General features: G+C 37.8%; 3 protein-coding genes across 3 annotated transcripts in view; 1 reads left to right on the top strand and 2 right to left on the bottom strand.

Moving 5' to 3' along the window:
• Positions 1-15,842, bottom strand: part of LOC133831066 (probable DNA helicase MCM8) — a 38,691-nt gene extending 22,849 nt beyond the window's left edge. The window contains exons 1-7 of the mRNA XM_062261235.1: positions 15,558-15,842; positions 15,326-15,466; positions 15,130-15,247; positions 14,811-15,033; positions 14,508-14,671; positions 8,689-8,952; positions 8,509-8,604 (exon numbers count right to left, since the gene is read on the bottom strand). Of these exons, the coding sequence (XP_062117219.1) occupies positions 8,509-8,604; positions 8,689-8,952; positions 14,508-14,671; positions 14,811-15,033; positions 15,130-15,247; positions 15,326-15,466; positions 15,558-15,743 (1,192 nt within the window). The 5' untranslated portion in view covers positions 15,744-15,842. The remainder of the gene's footprint in view (positions 1-8,508; positions 8,605-8,688; positions 8,953-14,507; positions 14,672-14,810; positions 15,034-15,129; positions 15,248-15,325; positions 15,467-15,557) is intronic.
• A 192-nt stretch (positions 15,843-16,034) lies between these two features.
• On the top strand, positions 16,035-19,409 carry LOC133831065 (PWWP domain-containing protein 5-like). Its single transcript, XM_062261234.1, has 2 exons — positions 16,035-16,182; positions 16,331-19,409. The coding sequence occupies exon 2, from the start codon at positions 16,343-16,345 to the stop codon at positions 19,160-19,162; it is 2,820 nt and encodes a 939-aa protein (XP_062117218.1). The 5' UTR covers positions 16,035-16,182; positions 16,331-16,342; the 3' UTR covers positions 19,163-19,409.
• Positions 19,410-19,534: 125 nt separating this feature from the next.
• On the bottom strand, positions 19,535-24,937 carry LOC133831064 (uncharacterized). Its single transcript, XM_062261233.1, has 8 exons — positions 24,622-24,937; positions 24,009-24,206; positions 23,627-23,890; positions 23,226-23,260; positions 23,041-23,136; positions 22,589-22,742; positions 21,892-22,484; positions 19,535-21,742 (listed from the first exon to the last, which is right to left on the bottom strand). The coding sequence occupies exons 1-8, from the start codon at positions 24,743-24,745 to the stop codon at positions 19,742-19,744; spliced, it is 3,465 nt and encodes a 1,154-aa protein (XP_062117217.1). The 5' UTR covers positions 24,746-24,937; the 3' UTR covers positions 19,535-19,741.
• Between the last annotated feature and the right edge of the window lie 304 nt (positions 24,938-25,241).

The following is a 25,241-nucleotide window of genomic DNA, read 5'->3' on the forward strand; positions in this document are numbered from 1 at the left end:
TTCTCCCCCTAAAGCGAAGTGGGTGAGAAATATGGAGTACCTTCGAAGAATGTGACATCCCGAGAGACATAAGATTTCTTTGCGAGAGGACAACAACACCTGTAACCTTTCTGAGTAGGAGAGTAACCAAGGAAGATGGTTTTAATGGCTCTTGGGTCAAGTTTAGTGCGATCTCGAGGATGTACATGAACAAATGCGGTACATCCAAAAGTTTTAACAAGAAGAGTGCCAGAGGAGATGTGAGGATAGGAAGTAAGAACTGAATGGGGTGTCCTAAAATGAAGAGGTCGACTCGGAAGGCGGTTGATAAGATAAGCAGCGGTGAGAATAGCATCTCCCCAAAAATACTTAGGAACATGCATAGTAAAAATTACAGCCCGGGCCACTTCTAAGAGATGACGATTTTTCTGTTCAGCCACACCATTTTGTTGAGGGGTATCGACACGAGAGCTTTGATGAATGATGCCTTTTTGGGAAAGATAAGGTCCCAAGACAGAATTAAAATACTCTATGCCATTGTCTGTTCGTAATATTCGAATAGATATCTGAAATTGTGCTTGAATCATATTATGAAAATTTTGAAATACATCATGTGTATCAGACTTGTGTTTGAGTAGATAGACCCAGGTGAGACGTGTGTGATCATCAATGAATGTGATGAACCAACGATGACCGTTGGAAGTAGTGACTTTGGAAGGTCCCCGTAGATCACTATGAATTAAAGAGAAAGGACTAGTTGGCGTATAATGTTTATGAGGAAAGACAGATCGAGTATGCTTAGCAAATTGACAAATATCACATTGGAAAGACTCAATAGTATTATTTAAAAAAAAATGTTGGAAACAAATGTTTTAAATATGAAAAACTTGGATGTCCAAGTCGATAATGCCATAAAATAATTTTGTCTTTATTTGAAACAGAAACAAAATTGAAAGTAGAAACAAAATTAGATAAAATTGACGCCAAACTAGTGGAACTAGGTTGCTGCCTTTTTATTTGTTGAGGATTGTCAAAGAAATAAAGTCCACCATGAATTCTAGCACTGCCAATCGTCCTCCCCGATGATAGATCCTGAAATTGACAAGAATTTGGTAGAAATTTAGCAAGACAACTATTATTAGTAGTTAACATACTAACAGAGATTAAATTGCATTTTAATGAAGGAACATGAAGGACTGAATTTAGAATTAAATCAATCGAAAATTTAATTTTACCAATGGCTGCAATAGGAGAAAGAGTGCCATCGGCAATCTTGACACTAGAATTATTAGAACACAGAGAGTAGGAATCAAACAAGTGAAATAAACTAGTCATGTGATCAGAAGCACCTGAATCAATTATCCATGGTGTTTGAAATTGTTTTACAGTAGAAGAGAGATTACCAGAGTGTGCAACAGAGCAAGATGCACCATGAGATCCAGAATCAGATAGAGAATTGAGAGAAGACTGATTCAGGAGAGTATACAAATGAGCAAGTTGTTCCTTACTGGATGGGAGTGAAGTGGTTCCATGAGTGGTGTTGGAGGGGGTGTCTTGGGTCTGGGTTTGGTACGCCCTCTTGTCATTGTGACGCCGTGGAGTCCAGTTGGCTGGTTTGCCATGGATTTCCCAACAGGTAGAATGAGTATGTCCATGGCATTGACAATGGTCGCACCAGAGTCTATCTCCCTTGCAATTTGGCCTTGGATCAGGATTGGATTTTTCATAAGAACCAGATTTGGCAGCAAGAGCTGATCCTTCTAGAGGTTGGGAATCCGAAGCATTAAGCATGACTCGGCATCGTGCCTCTTCACGACGAACCTCAGAGAATGCTTCTTCAGTATCAGGGAGAGGAGAACGACTGATTATGCGACCTCGAACCTCATCGAGTTTGCTGTTCAACCCAGCAAGAAACTCATACACTCTTTCTTTTTCCAGTTGTTGTCGCTGTATTGTACTGCACGCAGCGCACAATGGTGTGGTCTCGAGGTAGAGATCAAGCTCCTGCCATAAATCTTGTAAATCTGAAAAATATTGAGTCACAGTCAGAGTACCTTGTTTGATCTCCTTGAGTTTGGTACGAATCTCAAATATTTGAGAAGTATTCCCAAGGTCAGAATACATTTTTCTGGCAGCATCCCATACCTCTTTTGTTGTTTTGAAGAAAAGATACTTGCGACTAATTTTTTGATCCATCAAATTTATTAGCCAGGCAAGAACAATTGAGTTTTCAGCTTGCCATACCTTGTAAGTTGGATCACTCAAGGGAGGAGCAGGGAGGTCACCGGTAATGTATCCAAGCTTACCGCGGCCACATATGACAATCTTGACAGATTGTGCCCATTCCAAATAGTTTTTCCCTTAAAGTCTGTGTGCTGTAATCTGTGTAGAACCACTGTCATGGCTATAGAGAGACCTCACAGAACTGCTGGATTGAGTTGGGGCTAGAGATGTGGTGTCCGAATGAGTGGAATTGATGGACCCAGTGGTCTGAGATATAGCTTCCTCACTGGTTGACATTACTGAAGCAGAGAAAAAGAAAAAAAAATCTGATATTGAAAATCTGGATGTCACCTGAGAAGATAAACTCTGCCGGACTGAGAAGAGAACAACCTTCAACTAAACCACCTTTGAATAATCGGACTGGCTGGTGGGAGTGACTGAAAGGAGGATAATTTGGACAAATGCCTGGTGGTAGCGGCTGAAAGCTGTCGGAAAACAGAGGAGCCGCCGAAAAAAAAAAGTGGAGAAGATTGAGCCTTAAGCTCTGATACCATGAAGAAATTCATAAACAAAAGAGATAATTTGGTGATAAAACTTGATATTTTATTCACTGTGATGAACAGTATTTATAGGCTATACAAGAATAAAATAAAATCTTTACATTTAATTGAAATATTCTAACTAAGGAAAGATAAAAAAATTCATATATCTAGAGCTTCAAAAGCGTAGTTACAGCCTCTCTCTCTCTCCATGGCGAGAAGGAAGACTGTGCAGAAGCTTGCTAGAGTGATTGATTCGGAGCTCCCTTCATCCAATACTTCGATTGTAGAGGAAGAAAGAACGGAATTGGAGGCAGAAGTGCCTGAGGAGATGATTGATCCATTGCTTCTGGATCTTGAGCCTCAAGCTGACACTGATGAGAAATTTCGGTCCGCCTCCTGGGCAGCTGAAGTAGAAGGACAATCTTTCCAAGACTCGACCAAAGAAAACTGGTCTAAGTTTAAGGAGTCCATTCCTAATTTTGGATATACGAAACTCCATTTTCAAGACCCGATCCAACGAGATGGTAAACTGGTGGCTCAATTGCATATTGATGAGATAGCAGTGGAGGCGTCTTACTGGAAATCTGCTCTGGTTTGCATGGTTATTGGGGCAAATCCGCCTCTGGCTGTTTTTGAAGGATTTCTCAGGAAAATTTAGGGTAATCTTGGAATTGATCATGTGGCCCGGGTGAATTCTGGATTCACAATGGTTCAGTTTAGAGATGAGGCAACTAGGGATATGGTGCTTGAATCTGGAGTGATTCACTTTGACAAGAAGCCAGTAATTCTCAGACCTTGGTCTTCAGATGTTGAAACTATAAGGTCAGTAAAATCTGTCCCTGTTTGGATTCGTTTACAAGTCTTGGGCTGCAATATTGGTGTGTTAATTGTTTGAGTGCTCTAGTTAGCACGATTGACACTCCTATTATGGTAGATAAGATCACAAAAGCAAGGACTATGATTAAATTTGCTAGAATCTTAGTTGATATGGAGATTGCAGAACATCTTCCTATGCATATCCATTATCTAAATGAGAGAGGTTAGATTATGGAGCAAGCCATTGAGTATGAGTGGCTTCCCACTAAGTGTTCTAACTGTAAGAAATTGGGTCATTCTGCTGCTGTCTGTAAGCATTCTCCAACTGTTATAAAGAAGAATTCAGAGCCTTCAAACCAAGCTAATCCAGTTACTACGACAGCAAGTGAAACTGCTGCTGATATTCCAATTAGCAAACACCAGAACAAACAAGAACCTGTTGGGGTTACTAAGCAGGGTTACTAAGCAGGATGGAATTCAATCAGATCTTAGTGGATCTAAATGGGTTACCCCTCGAAAGGCTGGAATGAAGAAGTTTGTTGATAAACCTCAACCTGAAATGCATAGGAACTCGTTCAGTATTTTACAGGCAAACCAGCAACAAGCAGCTGATATTACCCTTCCCATTGAACTAAATGGACAACAACAACATTTTGAGCTAGAACGTTAGGAGTTTAAATAGTAAGAATAAACAGCAAGCAGTTCTTGATGTTTGCAGGAAGAATAAAGTTGGTATTGGAGCTTTGATTGAAACAAAATTAAAAGGGGATAGAATGAGGGGTCTTATGAATTCATCATTTGTCGGTTGGAAGTTTTATAGTAGCTCTGTGGTGGAGGGGCGTATTTTACTCATTTGGAAAGCCCATATGATGAAGATAGAAGTTATTCAGGAAACTTCTCAGTTGCTTCACTACAGAGTTTCTCTAGTTGGTGTGAACTTGACTTATTACCTATCAGTTGTCTATGGCTCGAATCAACTAGAGACAAGAAAGTGTTTATGGTCTGACTTAGCTAATGTTCAGAGATCGGTTACCCCTTGGCTCATTATGGGAGATTTTAATGCAGTCTTCTATGTTGATGATCGTCTTGGTGGAAGATCTATTTCTGTTAAAGATATGGAGGATGCTCGCCATTGGTTGGCTTTGGGAGAGGCTACTGAAATGAAGACTTTAGGCCCTAAATACACTTGGACCAATAAACAAGATGGAGGAGCTCTATATTCCAAATTGGATAGAGTGTTCTTCAATGATAACTGGTTTGATAGCTTCCCATTAGCTGTATCATATGTTCAATGGGATGTGATTTCTGATCATTGCTATTTGTTGATTAAACAGGGGGATTTCCATAGTAGGGGAGTGAAGCCATTTCGGTTTTTCAACATGTGGGCTATTCATGATAAATTCAGGGAAGTTGTTCTTCAAAATTGGTCTCTTCCTTTTGAGGGGCAGGGGTTATTTCGTCTTGTTGGTAAACTCACTCGACTTAAGCATATTCTCAAAAAGTTTAATTGGAGAACTATGGGCAGTGTTGCTTGTAATTACGAGGAGAGCAAATCTAAATACCATCTGGCCCAAAATGAGCTTTGTTCTGATCCTTTAAACGCTGATTTATTGTCAAAAGAAGAGGAGGCGCAGCAGGTTTTCTTCAGGCATGAGAAGATTTATTCTAGTTATATTCGTCAAAAAAGCAAGATAACTTGGCTCTGATTTGGTGATGAAAATTCAGCGTATTTTCATGCTAGTTTGAAAAAGAGGCAGCTATCCAATCGCATTATTTCTTATGTTGATGCTAATGAGTGTTTTGTGAATGATTATGCTAAGGTTGTAGATTATTATTTTCACCACTTTAAGAATCATTTGGGTAATACTAGCAGAGCTTCGGGTCAGATTGATCCTGAGTGTATTAGTAATGGCCCTGTGTTGAGTTTGGATGACCAACTGCAGCTAATAAAACCTTTTACTTACCATGAAGTTCGTTCAGCCATGTTTAGTATCAATTCAGTCAAAAGTCCTGGCCCGGATGGTTATGGAGCGGGATTCTTCAAAGTGCTTTGGAAATATATTGGCAAGGAAATTTCTGTGGCTATTTTAGATTTCATCTCTGGCAGAATTCCTTCGGCTCTCAATGACATTATCCTCTCACTCATCCCGAAAGTAGACCAGCCATCAAACGCTACTGAATACAGACCTATAGCTTGCTGCAACACTGTTTACAAATGCATTTCGAAAATGCTTTGTAATCGTATGGCAGCGGTTCTCCCTTCTCTGATTAATCTAAATCAGGGAGCATTTATCAAACAAAGATCCTTGGCTTACAATGTTCTCATTTTACAAGATCTGATTAAAGGATATAATAGGAAGAACAACTCGCCACGTTGTGCTATGAAGTTAGATTTGAGCCAGGCTTATGATACTATAAATTGGGATTTCTTGGAAAATTTACTTAATATGTTTTGTTTTTCGAGTCGTTTCATGTATTGAATTATGGTTTGCTTGAGGGGATCATCTTATTCTCTGGTTTTGAATGGTAGGATTCAAGGGAATTTCAAAGGTGGGAAGGGGCTTCGGCAGGGAGACCCCATATCCCCTTTATTATTTGTCATAGTGATGGAGTATCTTATTCTGATTAAGGCTTCAAAGGACAATCATTTCAGGTTTCATCCTATGTGCCAATCTTTGAATCTTATTAATCTCTGTTTTGCTGACGATCTCATTATATTTTGCAAAGGATCTCTTTCTTCAGTTCAGGTTCTTAGTGAGGCTTTTGTTGAGTTTGGTAAATCCTCGGGCTTAATCATTAATTACTCAAAGTCTCATATATACTTTGGAGGTGTTTCTGCAGAGATTAAATCGAGAATTCTGGTTTGTTCGAAGCTTGTTGAGGGCTATTTTCCTCTGAAGTATCTTGGGGTTCCCCTTCGACCAACCAAATGGAAATCAGCAGATTGTGATGTTATTTTTAAAAAGATTCACTTGCGTCTCAATGTTTGGTTTAGTCGCCATCTTTCTTATGCGGGTAGAGTCCAACTTATTCATTCGGTTCTAATGGGTATTTGGACTTATTGGAAGAGCATATTCATGCTTCCTCAGAGTGTTGTGAAGGATATTGATAAAGTTTGTCGTCAATTTCTTTGGGGTGAGAGTGGTTCTCGTAGTAAATTTCACTTCACTTCTTGGGAGCAAGTTTGTCGGCCTAAGCCTTTTGGGGGTTTAGGATTTCGGGAGGGGGCTATTTGGAATAAGCTGAAACTTGCTAAGTATATTTGGGCAATTGAATTTAAACAAGACCAACTTTGGGTCAAGTGGGTTAACTGTGTTTATCTGAAATGAGTTAGCATTTGGAGTTATAGACCTAAGGCTGATTCCAGCTGATACTGGAGGAAAATGATGTCCTTCTGTCAGTCCATCTCGAAATCTGACGTGCAGGCTGCAGTGATCAAATGAAAGTTTCAGCTGGGATCCTTTTATAATCAGCACCTGAGGAATGAGAAAGTTGCTTATGCTAAACCAGTTTGGTGTAAGCTTTCGGTGCCTAAGCATAGATTTATTCTGTGGCAGATTGTTAACCATCACTTGCTTACTTGGGACTTACTGGTTGCTCATCACATACCAGTAGTTAATGTTCACTGTCCAGTTTGTGACCTTGCTGAGGAGAGCCATGGTCATCTTTTCTTTGACTGCATCTTCTTTAGAAAGGTTTTACGGCTGATTTCAAGTTAGCTTGGAGGGGTTTCTTGGCCTGGAGAACTGGATTGCTTGGTTGTCTAGATGGAATTCAGACTGGATTCATCATATAGTGGCTGCTTCTCTTGCTGCTTGTACCTATTATATCTGGTATAATAGAAATACTTGCTATTTTAATGATAGTTGTTTCACAGTCTATAAAATAGATAATCTGATTAGGCAAGCTCTCAAAGCTAGAATCCTTAATGTAAATTCTAGGCACCTATCTACTAGAGAAAGGCAAATGTTTGAATTTGTAAAATCCTTGTAAGTTTTGAGGGTTGTCTCTTGCTCCCTTTTGTATGACTCAGTTTGGTTGATCAATGAATTTTCTTTTTGATCAAAAAAAAAAAAAGATAATATACACAATAAAAACTGCCAGCCTATCACAAGGTAATTTTAGAATTTCCTAGCTATCAATAATAGGCCACCCTTGACATTTGTGTACGCACGCAGAAACAGTATAGGTAATGGTAAGGGAGCTGTAGGGGATAATTAGTTGGATTGGTTGACTAAGTTGTTATGTGAGAGATATTAGAGTGAGTGAGGGTACATGGGAATTCCCTGTGGTTGTAAATATAACAGTGAGTATGAGACTTAGGGGAGGATACGAATTGAGTAAGGTATAACCCTTTTGGGAGAGAACTAGGCTCTCGAATTCCTAGCTAAGCAATACAGAAACTCACCATTTCTGCATCTATATTCTCTGTTTACTAACAATTGTGCAGGTTAATCGTATCAACTTCATTAAAATAAATTGATGGAAATTAATTATGTGTTGTTTATGTTCCCAACAAACAACAACAGGCTGACATTTTGACTAAGGGTCTATCAAAAGAAGTTTTCGATGAGTTAGCGTGCAAGTTGGGCATATGGAATTTCTATGCACCAGCTTAAGGGAGGGTGTGGGAAATATTGGTGTTTATTAGTCTTTATTACTCGGTATCCTCTTAATTAGGAAACCACTGTGTACAAATTGTATAGTTTTTATATTTAGATTATTTGATAGGATGTCTATAATATTTGTAATTACCAGAATATTCGATATTAAATTAACAAATATTTATTTATTCTGTACAGTACCTATTTAAAGGTATATGCTTTCAATGAATAAATTATCAATGAATAATTTCCACAGAAAATAAAAGACCATCCATATTTACAGAAACAACTCTCTGACTCTGAGTTTAATTACACCAAGCAAGAAAGGAATGGTTATAGCGTACCAACAATTATGACATGGATGTCTCCTCTTACAGGAACCTTGTTGCTATCATTTGAATGTTTTCTTACGCCTCCAAGTAGTGCTAGTGTTATTCCCGCTAGGAAAAAAAATGTTCCATAAATTAGTATCAATCTCACCAATAACAAGACATTTAACATAAACAAGCAACAGAAAAGATCACCTTTAACAAGCTCATGACCATAGATAGATGGACAGATAGATTGAAGCAGTTGTCTAAAGGTATCTGAACCATGTTCCTCAGAAAACTTTATAATAAATTCCAAATCCCTTGAAGAAAATGAGAATAAGTCGAAAAGTTCCATTGGTCGTGCATGAGAATTAGAATCTTCTGAGTTGTCAGATGTAGAAAGTGACTTGGAGTTTTTGACTGAAATGGCTTCTAGATACAAATAGTAAAATCCTTGACTTTTGCCTTTCGATTTCCCTAGAAAGGAAAAAGAAAAAAATCAGCTGCACTTATAAACAATGGGACAATGCTCTATTCAAGGATAACATGTTCCACAATAGTTAACAGGTGAGAGTATATGTTGACGTGTTCAAAATTTATTGTTAGGTTGTTAGAGTTTTATTCTCTTATTTATAGGATAAGTTGTTAGTTTGTTATCAAATATATTGTATATGTATGATATTCAGACATGATAAATGAATATAAGAGAGAATATGATTAACTCTTATTTTTTAAATTCTTCTTCGCTGTAGATATTTTTTCTTCTTGTTTAATATACTTTTATGGTATCAAAGCTGAGAAGTATATTTCACGATTGAAGAAAATATGAACCCTACAGTAGTAAGCGAAGGTCAGGTGCCGGATAAGTCTTCAGACTCAATCCAACCGACCTCCAAAATTACTCAAACTTCTCTCTGAAAATCTGTTCACTTCAAATCTCGTCCTTCAAATTGAATGGACGAAATTTTCTAAGCTGGTCCTGATCAGTTAAATTCGTCATCCGCGGCAAAGGAATGATTGGCTTCATTGATGGCTCTAAACCTGCTCTAGATATTTCAGATTCTGCCTACACTAATTGGGACATCAACAACTCCATAGTAATGTCGTGGCTTATTAATTCCATGGAGAATTCGATTGTTGAAATTTATCTTCTCTGTTCAACAGCAAAAGAAATATGGGATGCCATGACAGTAGCTTATTCAGACTTAGAAGATGCTTCTAATATGTTTCAGCTACGTACTCAGTCTCGTAATCTTCATCAAGGTGAAACTAACGTCACTCTGTATTTTAATAATCTCACAAAGCTCTGGCAGGAATTAGATTTATTCTCTCCACAAACCTAGAATGATCCTAAGGATGTTGCTATATATCGTAAAATTCTTAGTAAGGAGCGCACCTATGATTTTCTTGCTGGACTAAATGACAACCTTGACAATGTACGCAATCGTATTCTCGGCCTCAAAACAATTTTGTCACTCAATGAAATCTTTGCCGAGGTACGCCGCGAAGAGTCTCGAAAACTTGTCATGCTCCCAACTGCTGTCCAACAAAAGAATGCTTCCTCAACAAACTCATCGGCATTGGCTGCTCGTAACATTGATAACCGCAACTTAAAAAAATCATCTCAGTTTTGTGATCATTGTCAACGGCCATATCACACAAAAGCAACCTGTTGGAAGCTTCATGGCAAATCGGCTGATTGGGTTTCCTTGTCATCTTCGTGGCACTGATAATAAGGGATTACAAGCTTCATCCTCATCCGACTGTAACAGTCCTTTCTCCAAAACTCAGCTTGATCAGCTTAGTAAACTTTTTGCTAGAAATGCACCTTCGTTAATAGCACAAGGTACATCACTTTCTGCTATTGTTGTTGCTTCCTTTGATTCTGCTCCTTGGATTATTGACTCTGGTGCTTTCGATCACATGACGGGTAATCGATCTTTGTTCTCAAATTATTCTCCATACAATGGTAATCATATGGTTAAGATTACCAATGGTTCATTTACTCATGTGACAGGTATTGGTTCAGTTCATTTTAATCCAGATTTTTCACTAAAGAATGTGCTTTATGTACCTGAGTTATCATGTAACCTTCTGTCTAATAGCAAGATAACTACTGATCTCTGCTGTGTTGGCAATTTTTCACCTAGTTTATGTGTTTTTCAGGACCAGCTCTCGGGTCGGATGATTGGGAGTTCTAAGGAAGCCTCGGGTCTCTATTATTTTTTGCATAAAAAGTCTACAGATGGGAGCTGCCTTCTTGTGACTGAATCTTCATCCTCTCAGGAAAATAAAGTCATGCTTCTTCATTATCGATTAGGCCATCCTAGTTTTTCTTATTTACGTCGTATGTTTCCAAAACTTTTTTCCAATAAAGACTCATTTGTTTGTGAAATATGTTTACTTGCTAAACATACTCGTGTTTCATTTCCAATGCACCCTTATAAACCTTCTAGGCATTTCTCACTTATTCACAGAGATTTATGGGGCCCTTCTCGGGTCTCATCGGTTTCTAATAAAAAATGGTTTGTTTCATTTATTGATGATCATACTTGTGTGTGTTGGGTGTATTTACTTCGTGAGAAAAATGAAGTGGCAAGTGTTTTTGAAAATTTATGCCATGATTGAAACACAATATGAAACAAAAATTCAATTCCTACAAACTGATAATGGGACAGAATATTTTAACTCTAATCTTGAGCCATTTCTCTTAAAAAATGGTATCCTTCATCAAAGGTCATGTGTCAACACCCCTCATCAAAACGAGGTGGCTAAACGAAAAAATCGTCATCTTTTAGAGGTCACGAGAGCTCTTTTATTTGGGGCAAATGTCCCAAAACAGTTTTGGAGTGATGCTCTTTTAACCGCTTGTTTCTTGATAATCGCATGCCCTCGAAAGTTCTTAAATTTCAAACTCCTTTACAAAGTTTGCAAACTTCTTTTCCAAACAGATTTTTTTCACAGATTGATCTTCGAGTATTTGGCTGCTCTGTATTTGTTCACATCATACTCAAAATCGTGGTACACTTGAACCCCGCTCTCACAAATGTGTTTTTCTTGGCTACTCATCTCTTCAAAAAGGATATCACTGTTTTTTTGTTAAAAAAAATAAATATTTCGTTTCAAAAGATGTCACTCTTGAAAAATCAACCATTTTTCTCGAAAATTCAGTCTCAGGAGGAGCATTTAGGTGATCTAAATTTTCATGATCAAGTTACAAACTCTCAGGTAAATTCAAACTGGGAAAATTCAACTTGGGAAAAATTTTAGCACTTAAATTCACCCCAAATATCTCCAGCTCCAGCCCCTCAAATATCAGTTCCATCACCTCCAATACCTCCAGCTCCAACACCTCAAATATCAGTTTCCCCAGTACCTCAAAATTCTCGACCAATTCCCAATTTCATCCTAGGAAAATCTCCACTGATAAACTCAGAAAATCCACCTCAATCTACCACGATAAAACATTTTCCTCTCACTTATACCGGACGACCGATTATACAAAAAGATAATACTGTCGAGCAACCTACACACCAAGAGTCAGATCCAGGAATAGGTAATGATTTACATGTAAATGAAATTGATCTTCTGATTGCTCTAAGAAAAGGAACTTGTAGCTGTACTCAGCATTCTATTTCTGAGTTTATTGGCTACTCTCATCTTTCTAAACAGATGTAGGCTTTGGTTACTAATTTATCAGCTACTAAAATTCCTGCCAATGTTGAAGAAGCTTACAAAAATAGCAATTGGAAACAAGTTGTCCTTGAAGAAATGAAAGCATTAGACAAGAACAATACTTGGGAGGTAGTTGATCAGCCGTGTGGAGTAGTTTCTATTGGGTGCAGATGAGTTTTCACGGTGAAATATAAGGAAGATGGTTCGATTGAACGCTACAAGGCCAGGTTAGTGGTGAAGGGTTACACACAAACTTATGGAATAGATTATCAAGAGACTTTTGCACCTGTGGCAAAAGTTAATACAATCTGTGTGTTATTATCTCTTGCTGCCAATGTCAACTAGCCTCTTCAACAATTAGATGTAAAAAATGCCTTCTTGAATGGTGACTTAGAAGAAGAAGTGTACATGGAATTACCACCGAGTTTTGACTCAGAAAGGAAGAATGGGAAGGTATGACGTCTTCAAAGGTCATTATACGGGTTAAAACAATCTCCTCGTGCTTGGTTTGAGAGATTTACCAAGGCAGTTCGAAAACATGGCTACAAACAAACACAGGCAGATCATACACTTTTCTATAAATCGAGTAATGGGAAAATATTGATCTTAATAGTGTATGTTGATGATATAATTGTTACAGGGGGTGATGGTGCTGAAATTAACAGAATAAAACAAAAGCTTGCTGAAGAATTTGATATGAAAGATTTAGGGAATCTTCGGTATTTTCTAAAGATGGAAGTTGCTTGAAATAAGGATGGAATCTCTGTGTCACAACAAAAATATGTGTTGGATTTTCTAAAAACAACTGGAATGTTGGGATGTAAACCTGTAGAAACACCTATGGATGTGTGAAGCTCAGTAATGATAACATTGATGATCAACCAGTTGATAAAGGACAATACCAGAGGTTAGTAGGTAAACTCATCTACTTATCTCATACAAGACCAGATGTTGCTTTTGCAGTAAGTTGTGTAAGGCAGTTTATGCATGCACCATCTCAAAGTAGGGCTGAGCAAAAAATCAAAAAAACCTAATAAACCGCTCAAACCGACTGCCCGAACACCGAAAAAACCGATGGAATCGAAAACCGCTGAAACTGCCTTGGCAAAAACCGACATTAAATTGGTCGGTTTATAAGTTGGTTGCAAACCGACCGAATATAGTTAGGTTCTAAATTTGTGAATATAACATTGTAACCATGTGTTTAGGTTTTCAAATCTTTAAGTTAACAAATTAAATGAATTAATTTCATATTAAAAAAAGCTAAAAAAATGGATTACAATAATTTATATTTTTTTAACTTAAATTTCCTTAAAAAATATTTAAAAAATAAATAAAAAAATCAAATTCGGTTTGGGTGGTTTTAATCGACCGAACCGCAGTCTAAATCGGTCTGTTTTTTTTGGTGTTGTAAGTAGGTCGATCGATTTTTGGATCGCACCAATCCGAATTGAAAACCGAAATCTGGATTTTAGAATAGAAAAAAACTGCCCAAACCGACCGATGCTCAGCCCTATCTCAAAGTCATCTTGATGCTGTGTACCGAATCCTCAAGTATTTGAAAGGCACACCTGGACGAGGGTTATTATTTAAAAGAGGGGAAAATAGAGAAGTAGAAGTTTATGTTGATGCTGATTGGGCAGGCTCTCCTATTGATCGGCGTTCAACTTCAGGTTATAGTTCTTATGTATTTGGTAATCTTGTGACTTGAAGGAGTAAGAAACAAACAGAGGTAGCTAGAAGTAGTGCCGAAGTTGAACTTAGAGCTACATCTCTTGGTATTTGTGAAGCTCTTTGGTTAAAATTGCTTTTAGAAGAGTTTTTGGTTCAAGTGAAGTTTCCACTGCAAGTCTATTGTGATAATAAAGCTGCAATCTCCATAGCTCACAATCTAGTCCATCATGATTGTACCAAGCATGTTGAAGTGGATCGACATTTTATTAAAGTGAAAATTGATAAGGGAACAATAACTATATCTTATGTACCTACTTCTCAGCAAACAGCCCATGTTCTAACAAAAGCATTATTCAAACCAATGTTTGAAAGTATGATAGCAAGCTTGGATTGTTCAAATGTACACTCTCCAGCTTAAGGGGGAGTGTTGACGTGTTCAAAATTTATTGTTAGGCTGTTAGAGTTTTATTCCCTTATTTATAGGATAAGTTGTTAGTTTGTTATCAGATATCTTGTATATATATATGATACTCAGTCATGATAAATGAATATAAGAGAGAATAGGATTAACTCTTATTTTTTAAATACTTCTTTGCTGTAGATATTTTTTCTTCTTGTTTAATATATTCCTGAAAAACTAACGCCTTGCTAAAAATTCTGTAGAAACATCAGTAAACATTTACCTCCCCCAATATCCATGTAATTGTTAATTACTCTTATAACTCCAGTTACAGTCACCACATCTCCAGGGATGCAAGCATCAACTAGATCTTCAGTCAATTCACACTCTACAGTTCGAGGCACCCGGCCCTCCTCATGATCCTCAGGCTTTAGCAGCTCCTGTACTCTGGTGTGATATCCAAATCCTAAGTAATAACAATTACAGTCCTAGATAGCAAATAGTGATACTAATACATAAACGAACCTCAATGACAGTGATGGCGATGATATCGATTCAAATATAAATTTGAAATCAGTGGACCAACCTTATTTTCTGAAAATCTATTGTCTGAGCAGTCGATCGAATTGGAATAAAACTTTTGCTCTTGCATCCATCCAAGTTGCAGATCATTGGTGGTGAGAATTTCCCATCAGTAAAGATTCTTAAAATCTTTGTCTTACACTTAGCACAGTCAAAACTCATTTCAACCACAAGAGGCCTAACAGTGCTAACTTTTACTACAGAACCACGAACAGATACAAGCTTGTCTGTCAGACCAAACAAACATCAGTTCTATCACCAGCAATCATCTCTGAGGATATATAAATACAAATAATTTTGCAGTCCTAAACCATAGAATTTACCAATATATGCAGCTTTTAGGTTCTTCAAGGCAATCAAAGATTGAGGATAATTATGCAGACGTGTGTTTACTTTGGTACCATCTTCCAACTCGCTTTTATCCCACTTGTTCAGCAGCACCTGCTTCTTTTATCTCTTAGTTTCTTTAACTCAAAAAAAAAAAAAAAAATCACAATCGCCATTGCCATTGCCATGTACCTTGTGCGCTGAAGCACTCAAGCATAAAAGAGCAATCTTCGGTTTATCCTCCAACAATTCATAAAATTCATGAACATCACAATCCTTTCGAAATCGTTGAAAGTCGATCGAGAAAATGTATATACCATTATCATCCTTGACCTATATTCAATCATATGTATAAATACATAAACTTCATTTTAGCCAAAAAAAAAAATCATACAGCTCGGAATCAAAGAGAGTTACAAAATACCTGAGAAAGGAGATTTTGCGCCGGCGAGGAAAAGAAGCAAATCAGCAGAGAAACGAGGTTGAACACAGCTTTTTCATCGCCAAGCTCAATATGAGAAAAGTACTTACACCAAACATCCCCAAAGTCTCCTGCACCATAAATGCATCCATAATCCCTTCCCAAGCTCTTTCCTGGAGTACCGTACATCTCCGCCACCGCCGACTATCGAGCTCCGGCGACTGGGGTTACGATTTCGAAAATTGGAGTCTCACGTTTTTTGGTGGGAAAATGAAAGGAAAAGATATTTATAAGAGGTTTCGGCGGAGAGGGAATACGGTGTCGTTATATATCCAAAAAGTAGTATTTGACACGTATGAAGTCACGAAGTTAAGCTGATTTGAATCACAGCCGTTGCCTTGCTCAGAATCACCAAGCCGTTAGATTTCCACCACGTGTCTCGGAGTCACAAAATTTTTTCTGGTACGTAAAAGCCGTCCTCTTCTTCGTCCTAACTTTTCTTCTTGTTCTTCTTCTTCTTCTGTAATAAGCTAAAACCCTCAACAACAAAAAAAACTGTTTGATTTTCACTATTTTTTAGTTCAAAAATTTGAAGCTCTCTTCTCAAAACGAAGTACCTTTAAAGCAGGTATTTTTATTTTTATTACATGTTTTGTTGTGTGTATAAATGGATATTTTTTTAGTTCAAAATTGGAACTTTTTTCTTGGTACCATTTTTAGGGCTTTGCAGTAAACTGCTGTTTATTTGGGGAGTTTATTAATTATTATTTTTTTAGGGTTCTTACTTAATGACTGAAAAATCTGAGGCTGAGGGTATTGACCTCAATTCCGGCGTCGTTTCAAGTGAGCTTGTAAATGGGGTTAATGTAGCTAATAACCAATCAGGAGCTGTAATGGAGGTCAGCTTGAATGGAAAAACAAACGAGGTCAAGGATGGCGGTGTATGCAAGGAGAGCTTAGAGAGTGAGGTGAATGGTGCTGAGAGCGAGAAAATGGTAGATTTTTCTTCCAAAGAAGAAGGTACAGATTGTGATGGAAAAGTTGGAGTTTTATTGGATTGTACGGAAGCTGGAGAAGCCATTGCTGCAGGTGAAGTTCTTTCGAAGAGTGTGGACATGGGATTAGATGAAGAAAGTCATGAAGGTGAGGATTTGATGGGAAATGATAAAGGAAAAGGAGGTGCTTTTAAAGCTGAAAAAGAAAAAGGAAAGGAGAAAGCTATTGATGAGATGGAGAGGAATGAAGATGTGGAGAAAGGTTTAGTTGATGAAACTTCGGATAAAGGGGCTTCTGTTGTGGACAATCCAAGTTCAAATGTCGAAAATTCGAGCCTTTCTGAAACTCTTGAGGCTGCAGATTCTGTTTCTGATGTTGTTAAGCCTCAATCTCCTGGAACTACTGAATCTGCAGAGGGTTTAATACACCATGCTGTGGTTGCGGTGTTAGAGAAGAAAGCTGAGTTTTTTCCCCCAAAAGACAGCGAGACTGAGCTATCTGAAGGGATACAAAAGGAGGAGCTGAATTTGAAAGTTCATTTAGAGGCACAAAGCAAGGAAGACATGACAAAAGCCTGTTTTTCAGAAACACAGGCTTCCAAGAGTAGTGAGAACGAATCTAAATCTTTCAATATCATCATCGATTTAAGCCCACGAATGTATTCTAGAGGGAATGTTGAATCAGCTACCTTGAAACCAGAATTCGCTATTGGTGATTTGGTATGGGGAAAAGTGAGGAGTCATCCATGGTGGCCTGGTCAGATTTGTGACCCTTCAGCCGCATCACGAAAGGCAAAGAAGTATTTCAAAAGAGACGGCTTTTTGATAGCCTATTATGGAGATCATACATTTGCTTGGAATGATGTGTCACGGATGAAGCCGTTTCTTACACATTTTTCTCAAATGGAGAAGCAGAGCAATACTGAAGATTTCCATTATGCACTTGATTGTGTATTGGAGGAGGTTTCAAGACGGGTTGAGTTTGGGCTGGCGTGTTCTTGCATACCTAAAGAAGTATATGCCAAGCTTAAAACTCAGATAATTATCAATGCTGGTATACAGGATGATAAATGTAGGATAGATGGTGGAGATAGGTCTTTAACTGTAGCTTCATTTGAACCTAGTAAGCTTGTTGAGTATGTTAAAGAATTAGCTCAAGTCCCATATGGTGGAACTGAGAAGCTAGAACTCGCTATTGCACAGTCACAGTTATTGGCCTTCAATCGTTTGAAGGGTTATTCCCAGCTGCCGGAATTCATCATGCTTGGTGGTCTCTTGGAGAATGATGCTGACATTTTTCCATCTGAAGAGAAGCAGCATTGCAGTGAAGTGATTGGGGCAGTTCATTTGCCACAAAAGGATAGTGATGTTGATGCATCAATCTCTGAGAAAGGAAAATCGAAAAGTCAAGGCAAATCATCCATTAAAAGAAAGCTAGCGTCTGAGGATAGTGCATTTCCAAGTAAAAAAGAGAAAATACTGAAGAATTTTGTTGATCAGAAGCATGCGACTACTCATGCGAGCGAAAATGGTTCAGAAAGCAAGCTTAGTAGTAAGAAACATAAAGAGGGCAAAGTGATGTCTAAAGATTTGCCTATGAAAGAAAAGAAAACCATGGCAAGTATGGCTGATAACAACTCTCCACAGCTCCGCAAGCCAACTTTCAGGGTAGGAGAGAGCATCCGCAGGGTTGCTAGCCAACTAAACGGGTCCAGTCCAATTCTTAAGAATGGAGATGGAATGTTTAAAACTAAAGTGAACATTATGCCTGAAGAATCAAAAACCGGAAGGCTAGAAACTGAGGAGTCTCCTGATGAAAAGCTGTCCCAGCTCTTTTTGGCTGCCAAGGATCCCAAGAGAGTAAACAACTCTTCCATGATCAGCTTCTTCTCAGAGTTTAGGAGTACTGTTTCCTTAGGCTTGCCCAGTTCAGAAATTGAGGAGTCTCTGGAGCATTTGTTTGGAAGTAAGACTGTGAAAAAATTAACCAAGCGTGGAAGAAAATCTAACATGCCCGGGTTTACTGAACTACCTTCACCAGAGTTGATGAAGGAGTCCTACTGGTCTGATAGAATAGTTCGAAGCATTCCTGAGCCTGAAGATCGAAATGAAACTGAGGACTATCTACTTGCGAAATGCAGAAAGGAAAAGATTGGCAACTCTGCCATAGAACAGCAAAATCCCCTTGAACAGCAAACTGCTGGTGAGAATCTCAAAATGGAAGTGGAGAAGAATGATAGTTTCCCCGAAGACAACTATCCAACGGCTTTGATTTTGAACTTTACAAACTTGGATTCGGTCCCCTCAGAAACTAACTTGAACAAGATATTTAGCCGTTATGAATCTTTGAATGAATCAGAGACTGAAATCTTCAAAAAGAGCAGCCGTGCCAAGGTAGTTTTCGGTAAACGTTCTGATGCTGAAACAGCTTTCAGTAGTGCAGGAAAATACAGTACATTTGGACCCTCACTTGTGAGTTACCGACTCAAGTATTTAAAATCTACACTAAGTAAAGCTTCTTCAAGTCCAAAGAAGAGGAGCAAAAAAGTGACTGAATCTGCCGAAGATGGTGCAAATTTGATCCACCAAACTCAGAAAGCTGATGAAGATTGAATAATAACAAGTCGTACTACTTGTGATTATGGTTTTTAGTTACTCGGGTAATTTTGTGTGTGGATGGCTTAAGATAAAGAACTAGGTGATATGCAGTTGGGTTACCTATGTTGAATGAAAAATACTAGGACAGAGGGTAAAACCAAGATGTGTATACCAAGTTCATTTTTTGTTTAATTGATTGTAGCTTAGCCACGTTGCAAACATTTACTGCTTTATATTACAAGTGATATTTCCATTAATTTCAGCTAAACGTGCAGACGTCAAATAAGAAAATAAACAAGGGAACCAAAGCATTCGAACAATGTCAATTAAGAAGCAAAGTTGGATACTTTCGTGCAACAAAATAAAATTTACATCACAAACACAAACTACAATTGAAAACTCTAATTGGGCATCTTGCATATCTTTTACAGGCTTAGGCAAATTATAGTCAGTACATTCTGACTTAATACAAAATGATGAAATCCACAAAATGAATAAATTTTTCCATAAAATTAGTGAAAGGAGTCTTTCATCTGTTGAATCCACTTTACTTGAAATTAGACTGCTGCTATTGTTGCTGCCACATTGGTCCAACTATCTCAGCTGTTCTGTATCAAAATGCTCTTCAGAAAATGGAAGTATGCTGCCGTCTTTCTCTCCCTCTAAGACCACCGATCCTTTTGAACAGTCAAACGACTCATCTATGTTGCAAAAGGAATCCTTGGCAGCAAATGGTATCCTCTTGCCAGTGGTGTTTTCATTGGTGGTGGTCAGAGAAACAGTAGGCTTCGACAAACTAATAACAGAATCCTCCTTTTGAACACAAACAATAACTTCCTGGTGAATGGGTAATTCTGGGGAACAAACAATATCGTCAGTGCTGAGGTTCTGCTGAGAAGAGAGAGAATCTCCAAGGACCTTTTCCTGAGTCTCTGTTATGTTCATGGCACTGACTTGTCTGATCAAGCAATCAATCTGGTCTTCATAGTGGGACATTTCGTCCTCATTGTTGTTCTTGAAATGTACCACTTCTTGAGAAAGAGGTAGTAGATCTTTAAAGCTAGAAATGGAATTTAAATCACTACGTAATCCACTAATGGGAGTGGTGATCTTTATATCCTTGTGAGCACTACATTTATTTTCCGGGGAAACTTCAGCCTTGATAACATCAACAATCTGATTACTTTCTGCAAAACCAGTATCTTTATCATGTGGGCAAACTTCGGCCTTCATAACATCAACTACCCCATTACTTTCTGCAGTATCTTCACCATGTAAGCCAACATTGTCTCCATCACTTTTAACTTCTTTATCATTGAAGTTATTTTCACTGCCATGTTTAAGTGAAGTATTGTTTTCGACTTTTGGAGATGTCGTGTGGCAACTTTCAATATTTCTTAAAGCATTAGAAATCCTTGTTGCAGCTTTTGATTCTTCCTGCAGAATGGAAACTCTAGGTTTCATATTTGAGGAGCTGCGCTGAGCATTTGTGCCATTTGTCATAGCAGTATGTACTCCACTGATGGGAGTAGTGATCTTTCTATCCTCCTTGTGAGCACTACATTTATTTTCCAGAGAAACTTCAGCCTTCCTAACATCAACAATCTCATTACCTTCTACAAGACCAGTAACTTTACTATGTGGGGAAACTTCGGCCTTCATAATGTTAACAATTCCATTACTTTCTACAAGACCAGTATCTTTATCAAGCAGGAAAATTTCGGCCCTCGTAACATCAACAAGCCCATTGCTCTCTGCAAGACTGGTAGCTTCACCATATAAGCCAACATCATCTCCACCACTTTCAACTTTCTCAGAATTGAAGTTATTTTCCCCGCCATGTTTCAGTGGAGTATTGTTTTTGACTTTTGGAGATGTTGTGGGACAGCTTTCAACATTTCTTAAAGCATTAGAGATCCTTGTTGCAGCTTTTGATGCTTCCTGCGGAGTGGAAACTCTAGGTTTCATATTTGAGGAAATTCGTTGAGCATCATCAGTTTTTGTGCCATTTTTCATAGCAGTTTGTTCTCCACTGAAGGGAGTAGTGATCTTTATATCCTTATGAGGACTGCATTTATTTTCCAGGGAAACTTCAGCCTTCATAACATCAACAAACTCATTACTTTCTGCAAAACCAGTATCTTTATCATATGGGGAAGCTTCGGCCTTCATAGCATCAATGACCGCATTACTTTCTGCAAGATCATTAGCGTCATCATGTAAGCAACCAGCATCTCCGCCACTTTCAACCTCTTTAGCATTGAATTTATTTTCACTGCCATGTTTAAGTGGAGTGTTGTTTTTTACTATTGGAGACGTCAAATGGCAACTTTCAACATTTCTTAAAGCATTAGAGATCTTTGTTGCAGCTTTTGATGCTTCCTGTGGAGTAGAAACTCTAGGTTTCATATTCGAGAAAATTCTTCGTGCATCAGCTTTTGTGTCACTTGTCACGTCTCTTTCAGGATTCAACTTCTTTGGCTTAATTTGGCCGCCACTAGGATTTCCACTTCCAGCACAAATTTTAGGTAAATTACTTGGTGCAACAGGGTGAGATTGCCCACTTCTCTTATGAGTGCGGACTGTAGATTTTGCCTGCAAGAAACAAATTCTCCGTTGATTATACAACAACAAAGGTGAAACTATTTTTGCCAACATAATTATCAGATCACCATGAAGGCAAAACTCACTTTCAACTTAGAATAATAAGCATATGAAATTTCTTCAAAGAAGGCAAAACTCACCCCATCAAAAAAACCAATTTTTGGCGATGGCAATCGAAGACCAGAAGGCTTAGAAGATGGAGGACGTGCAACCATCCCCACTGAGCTATGATCATCAGCATGACTCTCAGAATCCAAAGATTGAGGTTCATCGAAATCTATAGATACCCTCTTGCAGGTGTCGCTGATGCTGTCTCTTGAACTACAAGAAATTTGTTGTAAACTAGAAAGTGATGAAACTGACTCCGAAGACCAATCACTAATAGAGCTAGCGGGTGATATGCTAGAAGAAAGCTTGCTGAAAGGCATCAACTGAGAAGAGACATGGGATTTTCCAGGCCCAGTTTTATTTATTGATGAAATTCGTGATGGTGTTTTAGGATTTGAACCCAAGGACCTTGGATTACCAGTTTTAGTATCAGTTTTTCTTTTCATGGAATTGGATGGAGATTTACCCATGTTAACAGACGAAGTACTCGCAGAACTATCAAAGGAGGAAGTTGTTTCTCTGATGGTTGCAGTTGAAGAAGCCCGAGAGGAAGATTTAGATGATGGAATAGGTCTAGGCACATTTCGTAAACTACATGTTAATTTTGATACTGGAGCACCTCTACCTGCCAAACTTAAACAAGCTTAGAGACAACTTCAGTTAAGTTCAAGATACACACATGTTCTGTTTTATCACAAGCAGTATATCAATCTAAATGCAATTTCTTACCAGCTGCAGTTTTTACACCATCTTTCTCCATTTTTAGAAGGCTACCGCCCAAGGAAGCCCTCTTGGCCAATGTTGCAGAGATAGGAATAGGCTTCCCTTGGAAATTAGGTCGCTTCATGAGAGATTGTGTTGACTCTTTATTTGCCACATTAAACTATTTTGGTTACCAAAAAACAATGGTCTCAGTTAATCACATTCAAAGTGGAGTTTGTTTAATAGTTTAATTAACATTAGTCAGCAGCACAATGGATAAAGAATTATTTATTAAATATTGAATTTGAAGTAGAGTGAGTGACTCTCATAAGAAATTCAAAGTATGCTGGCAACTTAGGTTCCAGCTTAAACTCCTAAACTCTCCGGATCTTTTAATATTTCAGTCATTTCCAAATCATAGCATGATGGGGAATTGTGGACCTGCAAAAACCTTTCTTTTTTATTTTAAATCCACGTACCTCTGAGGATTGTGGACAAGCAGAAACCGGCCTTGCCAATCTTCCTGGATTTTGCAAGCCAATACTTGGCTTCTTGCAAACAACTTTGGGCTTCATCTGCAGCAACAAGATTATACCAGATCTTACTAAATTCATTTAGAAAAGAAAACATCATTTACAGCCAACATGCATAAACTAAATCTTACCTTGGGTTGAGAAGATAATTCCACCCTCTTTAAAGCTGAAAAGAAAACGCAGGTTTAACTTGTTAAGTTTTATGCAACATATATATTATAGAATGTAGTAAATACATTTAATTCCCATGACTAATAACATGTTAACCAGTGCGATTAAATCCATTTATAAAAAAAAAAATAGTACTACAAAAGGGCTTAAAAGGTTTCAACATTATAATGTAATTTTTAGTTCCCTCATGTGGAACTATCAAGCACCAATCCACTCTCAAATCTCAGTTCCTTCTTTAATTATGAAGAAAAAAAGTATAGCAAAACACTAAAGTATTAAGTATCCTCTTAATTCAGTGACAACGGTGAATGGTCTCAGATATTTATGAAGTCTATAAATGTTAATACTGAAGTGTACTCACCAGTGACAATTTTGGTTTCTCGCACTCCTGAGCCTACTTTACTTCTTTCATCTGCTGTAACAGTAGCTTTGCTTGATTTCTGAATTGAAGCTCTTATATCTTCAAACAAATTAGTTTCATTACTTTCTAGCGTCAAAGTATCACTTCCTAATGTGGAGATTGAATCGGTGGATCTATGAACCTCCTCATCAATTCCAGGTAGCATCTGCCTTCCACCCTCGTTACCACCAGTGATGCTTGATAGCTCCTCAGCATCCAAAACACCTGATTTCACAAAACAGATTCCCTTAAGATGAAAAAGGATAATACAAATAGCAATACCACATTGAAACACGTTAAATTTAAGTTTTTAAATTCACATGTTCATGGAATATTAGCATACCTTCACTGGTGAAAAAGGCACTGTCCCAGGCCAAACTTTTACGCAAGTTATATTTTCCATTTCTCTTAACCCTCTCAGGTTCCAAGCATTGAGAAGGTTGAGGCACTAACTCCTTCATCTCCGGAATGTCACCAAAATACTCTAATTTTTCATTACCAACAGACTCAACCAAATCAATACTTCTCAGGTCTTGACTATCTGCTTAAAAAAGGCAATGCAACCAAAATATTGTTCAAACCCGTTATCACATTGAAGTTATTAAATTTGCTTTGAATTAATCAGTTTTGAAAAAATAAGAAATAAACACACATAACTAAACCAAACCCTAAAAGCTTAACTACAAAGAAGCCCAATTTCACATCAAAACTGGCATTTATAACCCAAAACAGGACCCAATTAAGAAAACCAAACAACCCCATCGCACAATCAGAGAGCAATTAGATCAAAAACATGCAACCCAAGAATCGAAGAAAAAAATTCTACACCCCAACCCCATGTCTGAAAAATCCAATAAAGTATTCAATTCACAAGGACAAGATCATCCATCACCAACTAGCTCAATCCATCCACATTACTCAAACAGACAAAATCCAATATATGAAGATTCTTTTACCTTGGGGAGATCCTGAAGAAAAACCTATGAGAGAATCATCTTCGGAGGAGAAATCGATGATGCTAAGGCGTCTGACTTGGACATCGTCCATCTTGTCATCGTTCTTGGACAAGGACTCGTCCATTTCCAGATCCGAGAGAGCTCTGAAGAAGCCCTTCTTACTTAGTTCCTTTGGAGATATTGAATCAAGATTTGGTAAGCGAAGCTCTCAACTAAATTCACAGAGAAGAGAAGTAGAGGTTTGAGTTGGGTTTTAGTTCAGTGCAGAGCTTTCTTGTTTGAAAATTTTGAAAAACCGGCGGTTTTTTGAAATGAGAAATTAAAATAATTTTTATAATAATTTATTTTTGTAACGAATACATTTGTAATAATAATAAAAATAATAATAATGGTAATTAAATTGGGAGCGCCTTGTGTGTACTTCGCTCTAAGCTAAAGAAGAGATAACTACCTAAATACCTTTCTTCATACTTAATACACAATTAACCTCTATTTCAAAAAATGACATTTACACTTTTTTTATGGAAATTTTAGGATATATGCGTAATAATATATCAAATTTCACTCCTATAACAAATTTAATAGGTATCTTAAATGTTATTTTGTAAAATTTTGACATT

This window comes from Humulus lupulus, chromosome 4 (genome assembly GCF_963169125.1).
Source record: "Humulus lupulus chromosome 4, drHumLupu1.1, whole genome shotgun sequence".
Lineage (NCBI taxonomy): Eukaryota > Viridiplantae > Streptophyta > Magnoliopsida > Rosales > Cannabaceae > Humulus > Humulus lupulus.

What these genes read in the sequence shown, in the direction of transcription:
- LOC133831065 (XM_062261234.1), top strand. Translation starts at nt 16,343, where the DNA reads ATGACTGAAAAATCTGAGGCTGAGGGTATTGACCTCAATTCCGGCGTC.
- LOC133831064 (XM_062261233.1), bottom strand. Translation starts at nt 24,745, where the DNA reads ATGGACGAGTCCTTGTCCAAGAACGATGACAAGATGGACGATGTCCAA. An exon ending in CTTGTCCACAATCCTCAGAG is followed by an intron (nt 22,743 to 23,040) that starts GTACGTGGATTT and finishes TAACCAAAATAG; the next exon opens with TTTAATGTGGCAAATAAAGA. An exon ending in TGGTGTAAAAACTGCAGCTG is followed by an intron (nt 22,485 to 22,588) that starts GTAAGAAATTGC and finishes TAAGTTTGGCAG; the next exon opens with GTAGAGGTGCTCCAGTATCA.